The sequence below is a fragment of the Mytilus trossulus genome, chromosome 1, assembly GCF_036588685.1.
Source record: "Mytilus trossulus isolate FHL-02 chromosome 1, PNRI_Mtr1.1.1.hap1, whole genome shotgun sequence".
NCBI classification, from domain to species: Eukaryota; Metazoa; Mollusca; class Bivalvia; order Mytilida; family Mytilidae; genus Mytilus; species Mytilus trossulus.
In genome coordinates, this window is record NC_086373.1 from 4,349,846 (window position 1) to 4,367,057 (window position 17,212).

Consider the following 17,212-nt stretch of genomic DNA (forward strand, 5'->3'; position numbering starts at 1 on the left):
ACACATATAGTTTGATGATTGTGGTCATTATAAGATGAACGCAGATCTAGAAGAAGAAATAATAACCTACATTTTTGTATAGCCATTTAGGGGACAACTTGACCAGATTATGGCAGATATTCTAAAACCTACAATCTGGTCAATCAAAAATTTATCATTTAAAATATTTGAAAATCACAAAATGTTCATTCCAATGAACTGTCACTTTGTTTACTTTTTTTGTTTTAAAAAAACGAGGGATTTATGCGTTTCCATGACATTTTGTAAACAGTTTTTCTATTTTTAACCGACTGTCGATTTCTACATTGGAAGCACGTTCTTCAGAACGACAGATTTATTATGATATGTAAAACATGGCTTACCTATGACAATAGAAGAAGTTATTTAATGCACACTTTACACTTAACAAAAGTGTTTTTCACTTGTCAATAAATTATTTTGCTCCATTTTATGTCAACACCACGTGATCATTTACGTAACAGGAAATGAACGTAATTTTGATTAAAAGCTACTTTCGGTATGCAAAACCCGAGACCAATCTCAAAGTGATTTGATTGTCCAAATTTTCTATACAAAAATATAATTTTTAGGAATAAAATAGAAATTTGATTGAGTATGAAAAGGCGTTTTTGATTTATTGTTTGTTATTCTTTAAAGACTTTCTGTAAAGTGTATTTCTCCAAAAAGTGGGTCTCACTAATAAGCAACAAGAAGCGTCAAGAAGCGACAAGAAGAATAAGTTTAGCGACAAGAACCGTCAAGAAGACATCTACATCTACATCTATACTTGAAAAGGGTACTTTGACCCGTCACTCAAGTATAGTTTAACTTTTTACGTCCTCCAACATGACAATAAACTTTCTATATTTACAACCAATGGTTCCAAAACTATGCTAAAAATTCATATACAGGTGCAGGTTAAAACATTTCTACCAGTATCTAGACTATTTATCAACAAGAAATCATTCTGTTTTAGAATAGAGAAATATTTACTTAATTTTATTTGTAATAAACGGGCAGAAATAAATATTTTTTTATAATATTAATCAAGGATTTGTATAGTTTGTATTTAAAGATGAAGAAATTAAACATTTGTGAGGAAAAAAAGGACTGGTTGGGTAAGCAAGATGACATTTTTGCAATTACAAAAGATGAAAGATCACCTATTGTTCTACGAAGGGTAAAAAAATGTAAACTTCCAAAATTGATCAACTCAATAAATTAAAAGTACACACAATGTTAACTGAACATCAAATGTCTTCTTGTCGCTTCTCGACGCTTTTTGTCGCCTTTTGTCGCTAATTAGTGAGACCGCAAAAAGTTATCCACAGCCCGTATTTGTGTAAAATTACAATCATTTTAAATTTCCGGTCCACCATGGAAGAAAACAAGCGATTTTTGTGTCATGCTTGTAAATTTTCAAGCACTTATCAATATTTTGGGACAAATCCAAATTTTGCAAAGAATATCATGTAAGAAGTCTAAATCATTATCTAAACTTTTATCTAGGTTTTTGTATGAAACTGGCTATAAGATAAGCCTGAAGAGTGAAGTTTATAATTTTGGCCCCATCAAAAAATTATGAGAACCATTATAAATTTACAGAGAACAAATGTGAGCCAAAATTTGTTCCTGTGAAAAAAGTTCCGGTGGAACATATTTCATATGAAATAAGTCCCGGGAGAACTTTTTTTCCTGTGAAAAAAGTTCCGGTGGAACATATTTCATATGATGTCCTGGGAGAACTTTTTTCACAGACAATTTCTATATAATTTGTTCCATCTCTATGAAATAAGTTCCGGGTTGGTGAAATTTGTTGCTTACCTAGTGAAATAAGTTCCATGTTTGTGATATTTGTTCCTTAACTGGTAAAATAAGTTCTGGATTTATGAGAATTGTTCCTCACCTGGTGAAATAAGTTCCATGTCTGTGAAATATGTTCCACTGGTTGAACAAGTTATCTTACATACTGAGCACTTGTCATCAGTGAGTTTAAAGTCATTAAAAAAAAATCATGTATTATATTGAAAATGGGATTAATAAAAAATGTGTTAACATCCAATTTGGATCATGTGGAGTAAAACAAAAGTTTAATAACTTACTCAATTTATAATACTAAAAATGACACTTATGAACCAGGAAAGAGCAGAATAAAAAAATAATAATAAAAGTCATTCCCAAAAAAAGTATAATAGTTAAAGATGAACATTTGTACTTTTTTTTGAAAAGGACTAAGTGACTGATCAATTATATTAAAAGACATAAAGAAACAAAATACACACTCTTTTAAAACTGTGCAATGACCATAGCTAAAAACATGTATGATTAGAACACCCATGACAGATCAACAGGCAACAAGGAGATCAAATACCACATAAATGATAAAACATACATTTTAGATATAAATTATGATACATGATCATCCCTTTTATTTCTTATCTTCATCCTACAGTCATGCCTTTAATTACAAATGTACCCCATGCTAGCACTGTACTTATTTTCTCAGTGTGAAATAGGTTGGAGCAGAACATTTTCTGAAAAATGATTGATTTCTATATATTTAATACCTTCGTTCAAAACTAATATCACAGGAACTTATTTCACTTATTTTTTAAAATTTTAATATTGGAACAAAACTCATGGTGCTGTGATTTTTGTTCCTGGAACTTATTTCGTACTTGGTTGAAAAATTAGTTCCGGAACAAATTTTTTAGTGCTGGAAAATATTTTCTGTGACATAAGTTCCGGTGGAACATATTTCATATGAAATTTGTTCCGGCGGAACAAATATCACGCCGGAACAAATATTTTGTTACACAAACTCCACCCCTGATGTGTAGATTGTGTTTTTGTCTGGTTTTTAACCGGATTTTTGTGACAAAAATGTAGGTTATTGATTTGGGGATGCTCGGCGGGCGGGCGGTCGGCCGGGCGGCAATCAAATATTGTCTGTGCATTAACTCATGAACCGTTCAACCAAAGCTTTTAAAATTTTAATATGTTGTTACTTACAACTAAATGAAGGTCAAGTTCAATAATGGAGATTTTGACTTTTACCGTTCAGGAGTTATGGTTCTTGAAAGATTGAAAAATGGTGTTTCCAGTAGTGTCCGTGCATTTACGCATGAACCGTTCTACCAAAGCTTCCCAAATTTTAACATGTTGTTACGATGACAAAATAGAGGTCAAGTTCAATAATGATGATTTGGACTTTTACCGTTCAGGAGTTATGGTTCTTGAAAGATCGTAAAATGGCGTTTCCAGTTGTGTCCGTGCATTTACCCATGAACTGTTCTACCAAAGCTTCCCAAATTTTGATATATTGTTACTGATGACTAAATGGAGGTCAAGTTCAATAATGACGATTTTGACCTTTACCGTTCAGGAGTTATGGTTCTTGAAAGATCGTAAAATGGTGTTTCCATTCACTTTGTTGCATTTACTCACGAACCATTCAATCTAAGCTTTTCAAATTTTAATATGTTGATACTGATGATAAAATAGAGGTCAAATTTGATATTGACTATTTTCACTTTCAACAATCATCAGTAATGGTTCTTGTGATATTGCCAGGACACAAATAAATGCTAATTAATCTGGTTTGCTGTCGTTGTGACAGCCTCTTGTTTTTTCTTTCTTATTTTTATTTTTGAAAAAAGAACTGCCATACTTACTTAGTTTTCTCGTTTGAATTGTTTTACATTGTCTTATCGGGACCTTTTTCGATGTAAGGCGTCAAAGAAAAAATTATAATAGCCTTTCAAGACGTCATAATTATTTGGACTATCAAACCACATTCTTTTTCATATTACCAAAATGTTCTGGGTTACTCTGTTTTTGATTGTAATACAAGGCATGCATTACCTTAGTCCAAATAATTATGACGTCTGGCAAGGCTATTTTAATTTTTTTCTGGGACGCCTTCCTAGGACGTCACAGAAAAATAATAAAATGGCCGTCCAAGACGTCATAATTATTTGGACTAGCATTACCTGTGAACAGGTGAAAGGGGATGAATTCTGTATGCATATTTGTTTTTAACTCAAACATATTTTAACTTCAAAATTGTTAAAAAAAGACACGGAAATGACTTAACGATCCAAATTGTGTTCTGTGAATAGTGAATTTAGTTGTGAGTTATTTATGTTATGATGATTCATATTCAATGCATGTAAACAAAGAAGGGAAATGTTTTTTTTATATCTTCTTCTTCTTATGGTATCCAGTTATCCATCAGATTTTTGATGATTACTAACTGCTGCGCATGCGTAGGATCATAATAAATAAATATTTACAAAATAAAAGTGCCAAAAAATAAACAAATACTTACATGACATGTGGTTAAAACTATTTACATAACTACTAGGTTTACTGTTCTATATTGTAGAGAACAGTAGGTGTTAACTGTTCTCTAAAAATATTTAAAGTGGGAGAAAGTACTACCTTTATACCTCTAGCCAATGCAGAAAAGCAAACTCATAACAATTTGCACATTAACATTCAGTTCTTGAAAGAGAAGTCCAAGTCTGATGTCAGAAGATGTAACCAAAGAAAAAAAAGAAAATGACATTATACATAAATAACATCATCAGACTACTGCAGTGAACTGACATTCCAGCTCCAGACTGTAATTAAACTGATTGAAAGATTATGTCTTCATCATATAAATATCAAACTACCTTTTTGATACACAAAATATAGTGCATTGATCATAATATTCTATACATCCTATGCATGAACATTTCCAGAAATTTATGAAATGTAATATATGCTCAGATATTCAAGTCACAAAACAAAGAAAGTTATCTTTAAAAATTGGAGTTATCTCCCATTGTCCAGAATTGTCATGATTGTAGTTGAATCAATTTATTGACAATGCAATATTTAATTTGACTTCTTCCTCATAAATTAACACACAATCTTTACCCTTATGTGCTTACAAGCTTTATTTTCTTTTTGTACTCTAGTTTAATGGAAGACTCATATTTGTGCAAGGATCCGTTCAGTGCTGAAGGAGGCTTTATTACTCTTGGTTCACACTGTTCCATGTGTCAGATGTCCGTCTGCTGTTCTACGGTAACATCATTACTATGCTAGCTGTTTGTTATGGAATGTAGTGTGAAATTATTTTAAAGTATGACTTTCATTTCTCCTGTCCATGGAGATATAACATAAAAATATGTGGTTCACACTGAATAAGGAGTATAGCAGGTACATGTAGTTAAAAAGTCAGTGCACCACATTTTTGAGGTTATTTCAAATAGACAGAAAAATAGTAGTCATTCCTAATAATTTAAATTTATATTTTTTTTTAAAGTAGTAAATCATGAAAAGATTTTGATGACGTCAGAGTTTCATAACAAATTATGTAAATCTGCTTATAGACAAAAAACTATCATCTAATGACAAGATTTGGTAATACGTTTTGGTTATAGGAAAACATAATAGAAGATAATAAAACTTTTTCAAGGAGAACTTTGAACGAGTGAAAAAGGACTGAAATAAGTTTTTTTTATTGAAAATACAAATTTCATACTCTGGAAATAAAATTAAGAATGGAAATGGGGAATGTGTCAAAAAGACAACCGGACCATAGAAAAAACAACACCAATAGGTCTTCAATGAAGCAAGAAAGTTCTGCACCCAGAGGCGTCCTTCAGCTGGCCCCTAAACAAATATATACTAGTTGAGTGATAATGAACATCATACTAATTTCCAAATTGTACACAAGAAACTAGAATTAAAATAATACAAGACTAACAAAGGGTAAACTAAGAGGCTCCTGACTTGTTAGTATTTCTCAATTACTGTGTTTTTAACTAAATTATTTATAACCTTTGATTTATTCAAAATTTGCAAAAATACCATCGCCAAGTAGCTGAAAGTATAAAATTAAAGAAATGTGCTTCATTTTGATGAACTGTAAAGAAAAATAAAAAAAAATAGTTCTGTATCTTTGACATTGTTTGACAGACAGTTGAAATATTAAATTTTATGTTTTACAGGATTGCAGCTTGTTTTATACTAAGAGATTTTGTATAGATTGTGTTAAATCAAAGATTGGACAGTTTCCTCAAGAAATTCAACAGGTTAGAACTACATGGTTATTCATTAGTATTATTAACTTTTAACTATATGACACTTTCAATGCATATTTTTGGTAGATACATGCATGACCGTTGGTTTTCCCGTTTGAATGGTTTTACACTAGTAATTTTGGGGCCCTTTATAGCTTGTTTTTCGATGTGAGCCAAGGCTCCGTGTTGAAGGCCGTACTTAAACCTATAATGGTTTACTTTTTAAATTGTTACTTGGATGGAGAGTTGTCTCATTGGCACTCACACCACATCTTCCTATATCTATGGTCTAGACTAGCAGCTGCATGTACATTGTACTAGTCATAGCTACTTTCCAGATACTTAGCAATGTAAATTCGTATTCAGTTGCAGCTTAGATATACTGGCTGAATGATATGACTTAAAGACAGTCCCTGTACCTCCTCACAGGCTTTTTATTGCTAATTAAAAATCAAGTTTAAAAAGTTACCAAACATTCATGCAACTTAGCAGAAGGATTTGACCAATTCTCAGATGCCTAAAATTTTAATTGTCTTTTTTTTTCTTTTTTTTTTAAAGTATTTTTTTTCAAGCTCTCATGTTTCCATGACTTTGATTAGATTTTCATGCACATGTTGTGTTTGCAATACAGACACTTTCAACATGTAATCAATTAATATTGAATAGTGATGAATCCAGTAATTATTTAGATAATATTCTGATCAGAACTAATGAAATATTTTGTTTTATCTTCAGGAAATTTCACGTAAAACTTGACAGAAATAAGAACAATTTAATCATGGATGTCAAAAGCCATCACAGAACTTGCGACTCAGAGCTTTTTATGTTCCAGTAAAAATCAACTTAGATCCAAAGACAGTCGTTAGATTGATACAAATTCCAGAAGAATATGCAGAGATGATAAAATCAAAGAAATCATATCAATGTTATAAAAAATATGATGTTCAAATCTTTCTAAAATTGAATTGGACTATAAATATTTGGAATAGAAAAGACAATTTATTACTTTTCATCCCAAATAAATTGCCATTATATACCAGTACATTAATATTTTATTTCTTCTCCAAACACCATGAAGCAAATAAAATTTGAGATTGTGTAATAAAATAAAATGACCATAAGGTTTTTAATTTTTTATTTATTTAAGGTGGATCATCAGTTTATTATATCACCTCAGATTATGCTTTGACAAAAGAAATATTTTAACATGGTTTTTTTCAAAAATACAATAAAAAGTATGTGTCAATGTGCTATTTTCAAGCTACAAATCATGCAAAATTGCCAAAATCTGCATAGGTATTTCATGAAAAAACACATTCATGTGAATAAAAAGAAATCTACAAGGTAGAAATGAGAAGAAAGAAAAAGAAAAAAATACCTCTGAACTTGTTTTTTTTTACTGCAAATAATAAATTAAAATTTCCTTATCATACCGGTTTTAAAAAATATACATTAAAGTTGTCTCCCCTTAGATGGATAGGGTTAAAAATTGAATATGAAAAAAATATATCTGGTATTTGTTTAAACATTTTAGATACTGTTAGAAATCACTTTTTTTCCCAAAAAAAGTCTTGACACTTACTGGTAGATTGTAGATGTGTCATAATTTGCAGTCTGAGGCAATACAAGACCAATTGTGTATTGCTATTGTACAATCAAAGATGGTGGTATACAGTGAATTTGGGTTTTAATACTCTTATTGTTCATGTCTAAATATTTGTTTTTTGTTCACTGTTTCTATTCAGGTAAATAGATAAATGGCAATTTAAACCTTTACATTTGTATTTGTTGAAGTCCATATCATATCCACTTGAGTTCTAAGATGTCCCCTGATGTGATTCGTGATAACAAATTTTCAAGGTGTCCATTCATTCATGTTTCTGTCAGATGTCTGCCTGTCTAGGTTAACTATTGTGCTGCTTGCCATATATTTTTTATTGAAAATTAGTGCTAATCAATTTTTTTTGAGAGAGTTATGCACCTTAGAAATTTCAAATTTATTTTTTTTAAAAATGCATTCTAATAAGCCCTCTCAAGCCTACATTTTTCATAAGAATATTATGAAATCTATACTGTAATGAATATTATTCAGTTACCTTAATTATGTTATTAGGAAGTTCTAAGTTTATCTGTTAGGAAGTAGGCAAATGTTTAAATCCTTTCACTTTCGTTTCTTAAAGTCATAAGAAACCTCAAATCAAAAAAAAATAATGCATATGTTTTTTATAACTCAATCGATAGTTTTCATTGTAAAACTTATGTACATATACTTTTTTCTGAAGAAAATTCTTTAATTTATTCATATTTAGAAGAAGTTTACTTTATTTGAATTGCTTCCTTCCAGCAAGCAATTCCCGGGATATATTTTCCGTATGCAAGGTGACCTCAGTGTGACCCATCTCGTAAAAATCCGGTGACCACAATACGCATGGATGTCCTTAAAATAAACTATTATCTGAATTTACATGTTAAACACGTGCTCAATTTCCATGCTTTTTTGTTTATTTTTCGTCAATTGTTGACAAACAGGTGACAATCGTAATTGAGGAAACGATGATAGTCCGTTGGACGGGGACGATAAATGGCTGGCCCGTGTTAAGAGAGAGCCACATCTCTTGCACGTTAAAGACACCCTTGTAGATTTCGAAAAAGAGTAGGCTAATGCCGCTACAAGGCAGCACTCGCACCCGCAAAGTGGAAAGGGATTAATATAAGTTGCAAAACTTGTTTCCCAATGCACTATAAATAAATATGTTTAAATTAATCGTTAAACTTTGGCTTTAAAACACGAACTTTAATTACCTGCCATATTTTCACAACAACACTGACCGATTGAAAAAAAAATTGACGATTATACGAACTTTACACGAAAAAAATGATCAATTCGAGCACAGAAGACTAAGTTTATGATGTTTGTATGCATTGGTTTAAAAATTGGAAGAACATTATTGTTCACCGGTCACTCGTTTCTTATGACTTTAATGAAGTACCTTGATATCGGTTGTAATACAGAAAATGATTTCCGAAGTTTTGGTACTGGTTCCAATCCTATCTATTTGAAAAGTAAGTGCTTGATATTAAATTACTTTAGGTGTTATATTAAAACGTAACAGTGATACGGAATATATTTATTTCTGTTAAGAGATTATATGCATTTTGGTTAGAGATAATTCTAGAATATTAGTAGAGTTTCTCACAATGTTAATCAGTTCGGTCCTCAGAGCTCCTAGAGTAAAGACTAAAGAAAAGGTAATTATAACTATTTCTGAAAAAGAAGTAGCTTTCCAAGGACCTTTGGTTAAACTTTTATAAGCAAGAGCCAATTGTTCTATCTGAATAAGGTGGTGACATATTGTCCTGTGGTATATAATTAAGGTGACAAAGTGGTACTGTCCCTTTGGACCAGTGACACCTTGGCCCTGAATAAGGACCAGAGGCGCACTGGAAACCATAATTCCATATTACCTTTGAATCAAAGAGCTTAAGTACTGTAAGGCAAATAGGTTTATAGTCATATATCATATACTATTGAAGTAAGGTTAAGTCATAGTTAGGTTAAGGGTTTCATTTTGTATAATTACCGGAAGTAATATTTTGTTAAATGTTATTAGGCTTTTATATCTAAGGTTGAATTAGTTCTTGAAACACGTTACCATTTGTAAGGGTTAGCGAACGATACACAACAAATCCAGGGAAGTAAACCTGGTACGGATCTACGGGTACATAAAGTACTATCTGGCGTGTAGGACCCCCTCTGCACGTTACGAAATTTGATGGCAGCGGTGGGATTTGTTCGCTGTATAGTTGGTTAGTTGGATATATCAGTCAGTATAGTCGGACATCCATTTGTTTTATAAATATGGATAAAATTGAAAATTTATCTGCCCAATTGTAACCTCATGATATTCAAATTGTTAAGAAAAACCCCGTCAACTTGTCCAATAAGAAATCACCAGGGAAAGCCACAGGGACAAGCATGAGTAGCGTAGAGATATTAAGGTTGAAACGTACGATAAGTCAGGTGATTGGAATGACTACCGGCCACATTTTGAGTCTTGTTCCTCTATTAACGGTTGGGATAAGCTCGAGAAAGGGTTGTACTTAGCGGCTTCCCTTGGAGATCAAGCTCAAGGTGTTCTTGGGGATTTATCAGATGACAAGAAAAGTCATTTTGAACAGTTGGTGCGATCACTAGAAGAGAGGTTTGCTCCCCCAAATTAGTCAGAGTTGTACCAGAAACAATTGAAAGAAAGGAAGCAGAGGGCTTCAGAGACGCTTCCTGAGGTAGGACAAACGATGCGCCGGCTGGTGAATAAAGCGTACCCCACTGCTCCAGGAGAAGTCAAAGAAACATTGGCTAAAGAATACTTTTTGGATGCATTGATTAATACGGAAATGCGTATAAAAATCTAACAATCCCGTCCCCCTGACCTTAATTTTGCTATATGTTTAGCTGTAGAGTTAGAAACATTTTACAAGGCAGAAAAGCAATTTGAAGTAGGGAAAGCCCATTTATGAGCTGTAGACAATGATGAACAGGTGGTTAGAGTCTGAGTATTATGATAGGTTGTCGGATAAAATAGAGGGCCTGTTAGCAGCATTTAATGATCAATTGGCAAATATGCGTAAAGAGTTAGATGAATTTAAGAATAAATCCAACATGTCTGGACCAGTTGATAGGTCAAATTTCTTTGCTATAATTGTGGTAAAACCGGCCACATGGCTAGAAATTGTAATGCTCCTAGAAATAGGAGCCAGAACAACCAAGGATCACCAGGACCTTCGGTTAGGCGTACGAACAACCGTAGTAGTACACGGAAACGTAAATCTTTGTACCTCTGCTCTAATACTCTTAATAATGAGGCAGGGCTCTATGTAGAGTTATTTATAAATGGAATTCATGCCAAGTTTCTTATTGATACAGGGGCTACAGTTAGTTTGGTGTCGGATACTCTATTTGAGAAATTAAAATCCAGTGATAGGCCAGGGGTAAGGCAGGTCACCCAGGAAATAATAGCAGCTAATGGTGAGTCTTTAAAAACAGTAAGGCACTGTTTTTTTAAGCGTGGTAGTTTTCACACTGTCATTGAAGGTGTAATAGCAGGTTTGTCAGTGGAAGGTATTCTTGGGCTATATTTTCTGCAGACAAACGGTCGAAAGTTGATTTAGGCAATAAAGTACTAGTAATGGAAAGGGATAATCAACACATACCTTTGTTACTGCAGGGAAAGTTAGGCGTTTTTCGGGTGGCAGTCAAAGATAAAGTTAGCATAGCCCCAAGGTCAGAGGTAGTAATCCAGGGTGAAGTACTGAACTATGATTCAGCTGTTCAGGTGACTGGCATTATTGAACCCAGTGAAGAATTCCTTGATAGAGGATAGGCTCTTGTAGGGAAGTCTGTTCTTATGTCTGATAAATCAGTTCCTGTTAGGCTATTAAATCTAAGTGACAGTGTCCAAGTATTAAATGTCGGTACTGTGGTCGGAAATCTTAGTGGAGCGGAAGTGGTTAGTCAGGTGGACAATCACAAGGATTATGCCCTTACTAATGAAATGGAAAAATTATTAGATAGGTCTAGTGAGAATCTTGGACATGGACAAAAAGACAAGGTCACAGAGTTGTTATTGGAATTCAAGCATCTTTTTGCCGCTTCACATTCGGATCTGGGACAAACAAATATTGTGAAACACAGGATTGGCACTGATGCTGCAAGGCCAATAAAGCAGCCACCACGGCGCACCCCAATAGGTCTTAGGGAAGAGGTAGATCAACATATTAACGATATGTTGGAGAGAAACATTATTGAGCCCTCGGAAGGACCATGGTCCTCCGGAATATTGAGAAAGAAAGATGGGACCACTATGTTTTGCGTAGACTATAGACAGTTAAACACATGTACTATCAAAGACGCGTATCCTTTGCCCCGAATTGATTATTCGCTTGAGCAGTTGTCAGGAAACGAGTGGTTTTCAACTTTGGATTTATGTTCTGGATATTGGCAGGTAGAAGTAGAGCCATCAGATCGTCATAAAACAACCTTTGCCTCCCGGAAGGGTCTTTATCAGTTTCGCTGTATGCCATTTGGTCTGGTAAACGCCCCTGCCACCTTTGAGCTTCTTATGGAGAATGTTATGGCAGGGCTCCTAAGGGACATTTGTCTCATATTTCTAGATGATATCATAGTTATGGCTAAGAATTTTGATGAAATGATACATAATTTACGCCAGGTTTTTGTAAAGTAAGAAGGGGCAGGGCTTAAACTCAAACCCAAAAAAAGTGTCATTTGTTTGCTTAAAAGGTAACTTTTCTCGAACATGTTGTTTCTGAATCGGGTGTTGCTACCGACCCCGATAAAACTAAGTGTATAAGGGAATGGCCTGTTCCCCAGAACGTGACAGAGCTCAGACCCTTCTTGGGTTTGTGTGGTTATTATAGCCGGTACATAATACATTTTTCAGATACGGCTAAGAACTTACACCAAATGACCGAAAATGGTCGCGAATTTCTGTGGAACAATGATAGTCAGGAGGCCTTTGAAAAGCTGAAAGGCAAATTAATCAGTGCCACAGTCCTCAGTCATCCCAACTTCTCCCAAACATTTATTTTTGATGCGGATGCAAGTAACAGAGCGATAGGTGGTGTTTTATCACAGGTTATTGATGGCGAGGAACATGTTATTGCATATGAGAGTAGGACCCTTTCAAAAACAGAGCGCCGTTATTGTATTACAAGGCAGGAACTGCTAGCCGTGGTCCATTTTGTTAAACATTTTCGGAAATGGAAACACGGGAATATCTATTGGGAGATATATACTCCGTTAGCAGGTGCTGCTGGAATGTTGCTACTTCACAATTGAAAAGCTGAAATCATCTCTTTTGTCGTAAAGTTTTGTTTTCGATCGACCCTCATTGTCAATTTCTAGATGTAAGTCAATATATGAAGCCGACTTGACTGTATCTGTAGTATTCTTTATCTTTTACTAAGTGGACAGAGAGTCATCCCATGCCCAACATTGAGGTAACTACAGTTGCAAATATTCTTATGACTGAGGTTATTTCTAGGTTTGGGGTACCAACTATTATCCATTCCGATCAAGGTAGTCAATTCGAGAGCCACCTGTTTAAGGAGATGTGCAAGTTGCTTCAGATAGAAAAGACCCGGACGACTCCTCATCAACGAAATCTGACGGGATGGTTGAACGATTAAATAAAACTCTTGCTACCATGCTCACGGGGTATGTAAATGAATATCACTCCAATTGGGACGTATTACTACCTTATGTCATGATCGCTTATCGGTCCTCTCAACATGAGACCACTGGTTACACCCCCAATAGATTAATGTTGGGAAGAGAACTGTCTACCCCCATGATCCATATAAGGTGATTAAGATAAACTCAAGTGTCACATACACCGTCAATTGTGGGCGTAAGGGAGCGGGTCAAGTAATACATGTTGATAGGATGCGACCTTGTCCCCAACAAATACTAAGGGGAGAACTTGTTGACGAACAAAGTCCTGAGAAAACAGGAGAGCTAGAAACAGAGATTCATGACAAAGAAGTTATCATTGACTCTTTGCCCTTATTAGATCTAGATGATCATGAGGATGTAAACAATGATAGACCAAGGAGGTTTATAAAACCTCCATCGTGGATGAAGGACTAGACTACGAACGGTAAATTATGTGTTTTGAGATGTAAATAGATAATGTAAATATGTATTTTTGATATTAAATATGTTTTATTATTTTAGATCTAAATTTGAAATATGATAAACACAAAGACAACGCATAAGCTTACTAAATATTACTAGTATTTTATATACATATACATTTTCATGTATCTACAATCTGTCGATACCTGTAACATGTTTTTCTCTGGCTGTTTATGACGTCTTTACACTAAATCCATTGTATGTTGGATGTGTACGGATTGATTGTGTAGTCTTAGAGGCATGATTTTTTTATTAGTTGTAAGTGGCTTTGAACTAGCTGTCAGATAACTGCGAGTACTCTCAGATTTGTTCATTGTGTCTTTTTGTGTCGGGATGTATAAGTACCCGGCCACGTCCACTTGTACTTTTTGTCTATCTGATGAGTTAAGCCTTTTTCAACTGATTTTTACAGTTCGTTCTTATGTTGTACTGTTATACCACTGTCCCAGGTTAGGGGAGGGTTGGGATCCCGCTAACATGTTTAACCCCATCACATTATTTATGTATGTGTCTGTCCCAAGTCAGGAGTCTGTAATCCATTGGTTGTCGTTTGTTTATGTGTTACATATTTGTTTTTCGTTCATTTTTTTAAATAACTAAGCTCGTTAGTTTTCTCGTTTTAAATGTTTTCCATTGTCTTATCGGGGCCTTTTATAGCTGACTATGCGTAATGGGCTTTGCTCATTGTTGAAGGCCGTACGGTGACCTATAGTTGTTAATGTTTGTGTCATTTTGGTCTTTTTATGGGTAGTTGTCTCATCGGCAATCATACTACATCTTCTTTTTTTTATATAAACACAAAGACAACGCCAGGAAAATCCTCACAGGAAATTTACAGATGTCCTGTCTGTGGTGAAAGGTTCCTCACCGCAAAAGAGTGGAGTGATCATATAATTACATGTTGTGAGAAAAAGCGGGTATCAACATCTTTCATCTGCAAAGAACCGGCGTGCACCTATGCAGCCCTCTTGGAAAGAGATCTTATGAGTCACAGCAAGAGAAAACACCAGAAATCTGCAGTAGCTGAAAGTGATACTGATTCCGAAGAAATTCCATTTAGCCAGAGACCGACTGGGTCATTTTGCGTTGATATAACGTCGGTCACTCCAGAGGTCGCAACAAGTCCGGAGATGGCACCAGTGAGGAAGGCAACTAAACCTCTGCCAGTGTTTGGCTCGACCAAGAAGAGACAGCTGATGGAACACCTGGCTGATAGTGTGGTTCCGGTTAACGTTCCAAGGACTTCTGCAACCGCAGTCAGAAGTAATTTGTTAGTGGCTTCTTCAATAACCTCACCGGTATTATTCACAAATCCAGTGGCACAAACACGTGTAACTTCGTCGCTTGGAGGTGGCGTGTTTCTTCAGCCGACATGTGGTCAGGTTGTTCCTGCCAAGAGGATGATTGAAACCCAAACCCCCTAGGATGATCGCTCATCACCATCTTAAAGGGACCGTTAGAACCTGGTATGAGGAAGGAATAAAGGTGGAGGAGACCACTGAAGAAACTTGGGACGATTGAGTAATCATTATACAATGTGTGAGCATATATTCTACATGGAAGCCAATGAGGCTGGATATCGTTACCTCGTTCCAGAGCATGTGGACGAATAGAGGCAACAGTGGTATACCGCTGTTCAAAACTCACAAATCCATGGACAAAAAACAAAATCGGGGTAACAAACTAAAACCGAAGGAAGCGCATTAAATATAAGAGGAGAACAACGACACAACACCGAAACGGACCAGGCATCAGACAAAACACCACGAGAATAACAAATATAACATGAAAACCATATACATGAATTTGGGATAGACAAGTACCGTGCCACGTCTTATCTAAAAAATAAGAGAAAACACAAACGACTCAAAGTTAAAATGCAACACACACAGAAACGAACAATAATATAACAATGGCCATCTTCCTGACTTGGTACAGGACACTTTTAAAGGGGAATAAAAGTCAGTTATAAGTTTAGAACGTTTGCAGTCTTAGTTATCAGACTGTGAGAGGACACATTATTTGATTTTGAGTGTACTATATGGTAAAAGATACCCGATATTATTATTGTGTTTTTGTTTTCATTTTATAGTATGACCGTCTGGTCGGAGTGGGGACGTTAAATCCGATGCCCCGTGTTCAGGAAATGACACGTCATGTGCACGTTAAATATCCCTTTGTAGAGTTCGTTTAGAGTAGGCTCCTAGGGGCCGCTACATAAGCTAACTTTTGCAACCTGGATTATTTCGGAAGATAAAGTTTCCAGTGACATTTTAAATTGATACATGCTTTTGGTATTTAAATTTCATATAGTAAGGGTATTGCGTTCAGTAGTTTTGTTTGGAATCCATTACCCCTTGGTAGTAGTATTGGTAGGTGCTGGTTGAAATCTGAGCATATGGTAGATGTATTGCGTACGAGCTGATAAGGGGAACATTATTTTGTTCTATTTATTTTGTCTAGTACCATGGAGAGTACTTTGCATTTTGAGAACATGCTCAGTAGTTACTTTCGAATAGATAGTTGATAGAGTTTGGGTCTGAAAAAGGGCCAGAGGTCGATGATTTAGCTCGAGTATTGTAAATGCGGGGCGCATTTCTGTTGAAGCGTGGGTAATGTGACGAATATCATTCAGTTACCTTAATTATGTTATTAGGAAGTTCTAAGTTTATCTGTTAAGAAGTCGGCAAATGTTTCAATCCTTTCACTTTCGTTTGTAATTTACCTCTTATTTCACATGTCAATGTGACTGAGTGTTTTTAAAATAAAGCATATTGTATTGTATTGTATTGTATTGTTTCTTAATGCAGTACGTTGATAACGGTTGTAATACGGAAAACGATTTCCGAATTTTTTGTACTGGTTCCAATCCCATCTAGTTGAAAAGAAAGGAATACATTTATTTCTGCTTAGGGATTATATGCATTTTGGTTCGAGATTATTCTAGTATATAAGTAGAGTTTCTCACAACGTTTATCAGACCGACCGTGCAAGCGCTGTATAGCCAGTCAAGGTTGTTAAAAACTTGTTGTCTTAATCAGTTCGGTCGTCAGAGTTCCTAGAGTAAAGACTAAAGAAAAGGTAATTATAACTATTTCTGAATAAGAAGTAGCTTACCAAGGACCTTTGGTTTAACTTTTATAAGCAAGAGCCAATTGTTCTATCTGAATAAGGTGGTGACATATTGTCCTGTGGTATATAATTAAGGTGACAACGTAATACTGTCCCTTTGGACCAGTGACACCTTGGTCCTGAATAAGGACCAGGGGCGCACTGGAAACCATAACTCTATATTACCTTTGAATCAAAGAACTAAAGTACTGTAAGGCAAATAGGTTTATAGTCATATATCATATACTTTTGATTTAAGGTTAAGTCATAGCTCCAATAAAGCGTCCCTTGTGTTATGTTAAGGGTTTCA

At 34.8% G+C, this 17,212-nt stretch overlaps 2 protein-coding genes across 3 annotated transcripts in view; one reads left to right on the forward strand and one right to left on the reverse strand.

Annotated features, from left to right (window-relative positions):
* LOC134712674 (transient receptor potential cation channel subfamily V member 5-like) overlaps window positions 1–504 on the reverse strand; it is a 58,617-nt gene extending 58,113 nt beyond the window's left edge. For both annotated transcript variants that reach the window (XM_063574435.1, XM_063574445.1), the window contains exon 1: window positions 363–504. The gene's annotated coding sequence lies outside the window, so the exon portion shown is untranslated. The remainder of the gene's footprint in view (window positions 1–362) is intronic.
* An 865-nt stretch (window positions 505–1,369) lies between these two features.
* On the forward strand, window positions 1,370–7,119 carry LOC134712682 (cysteine-rich DPF motif domain-containing protein 1-like). The gene is made up of 4 exons (XM_063574459.1): window positions 1,370–1,472; window positions 4,968–5,076; window positions 6,006–6,089; window positions 6,813–7,119. Exons 1-4 carry the CDS (start codon window positions 1,378–1,380, stop codon window positions 6,831–6,833), a joined length of 309 nt encoding a protein of 102 aa, XP_063430529.1. The 5' UTR covers window positions 1,370–1,377; the 3' UTR covers window positions 6,834–7,119.
* Window positions 7,120–17,212: the final 10,093 nt, after the last annotated feature.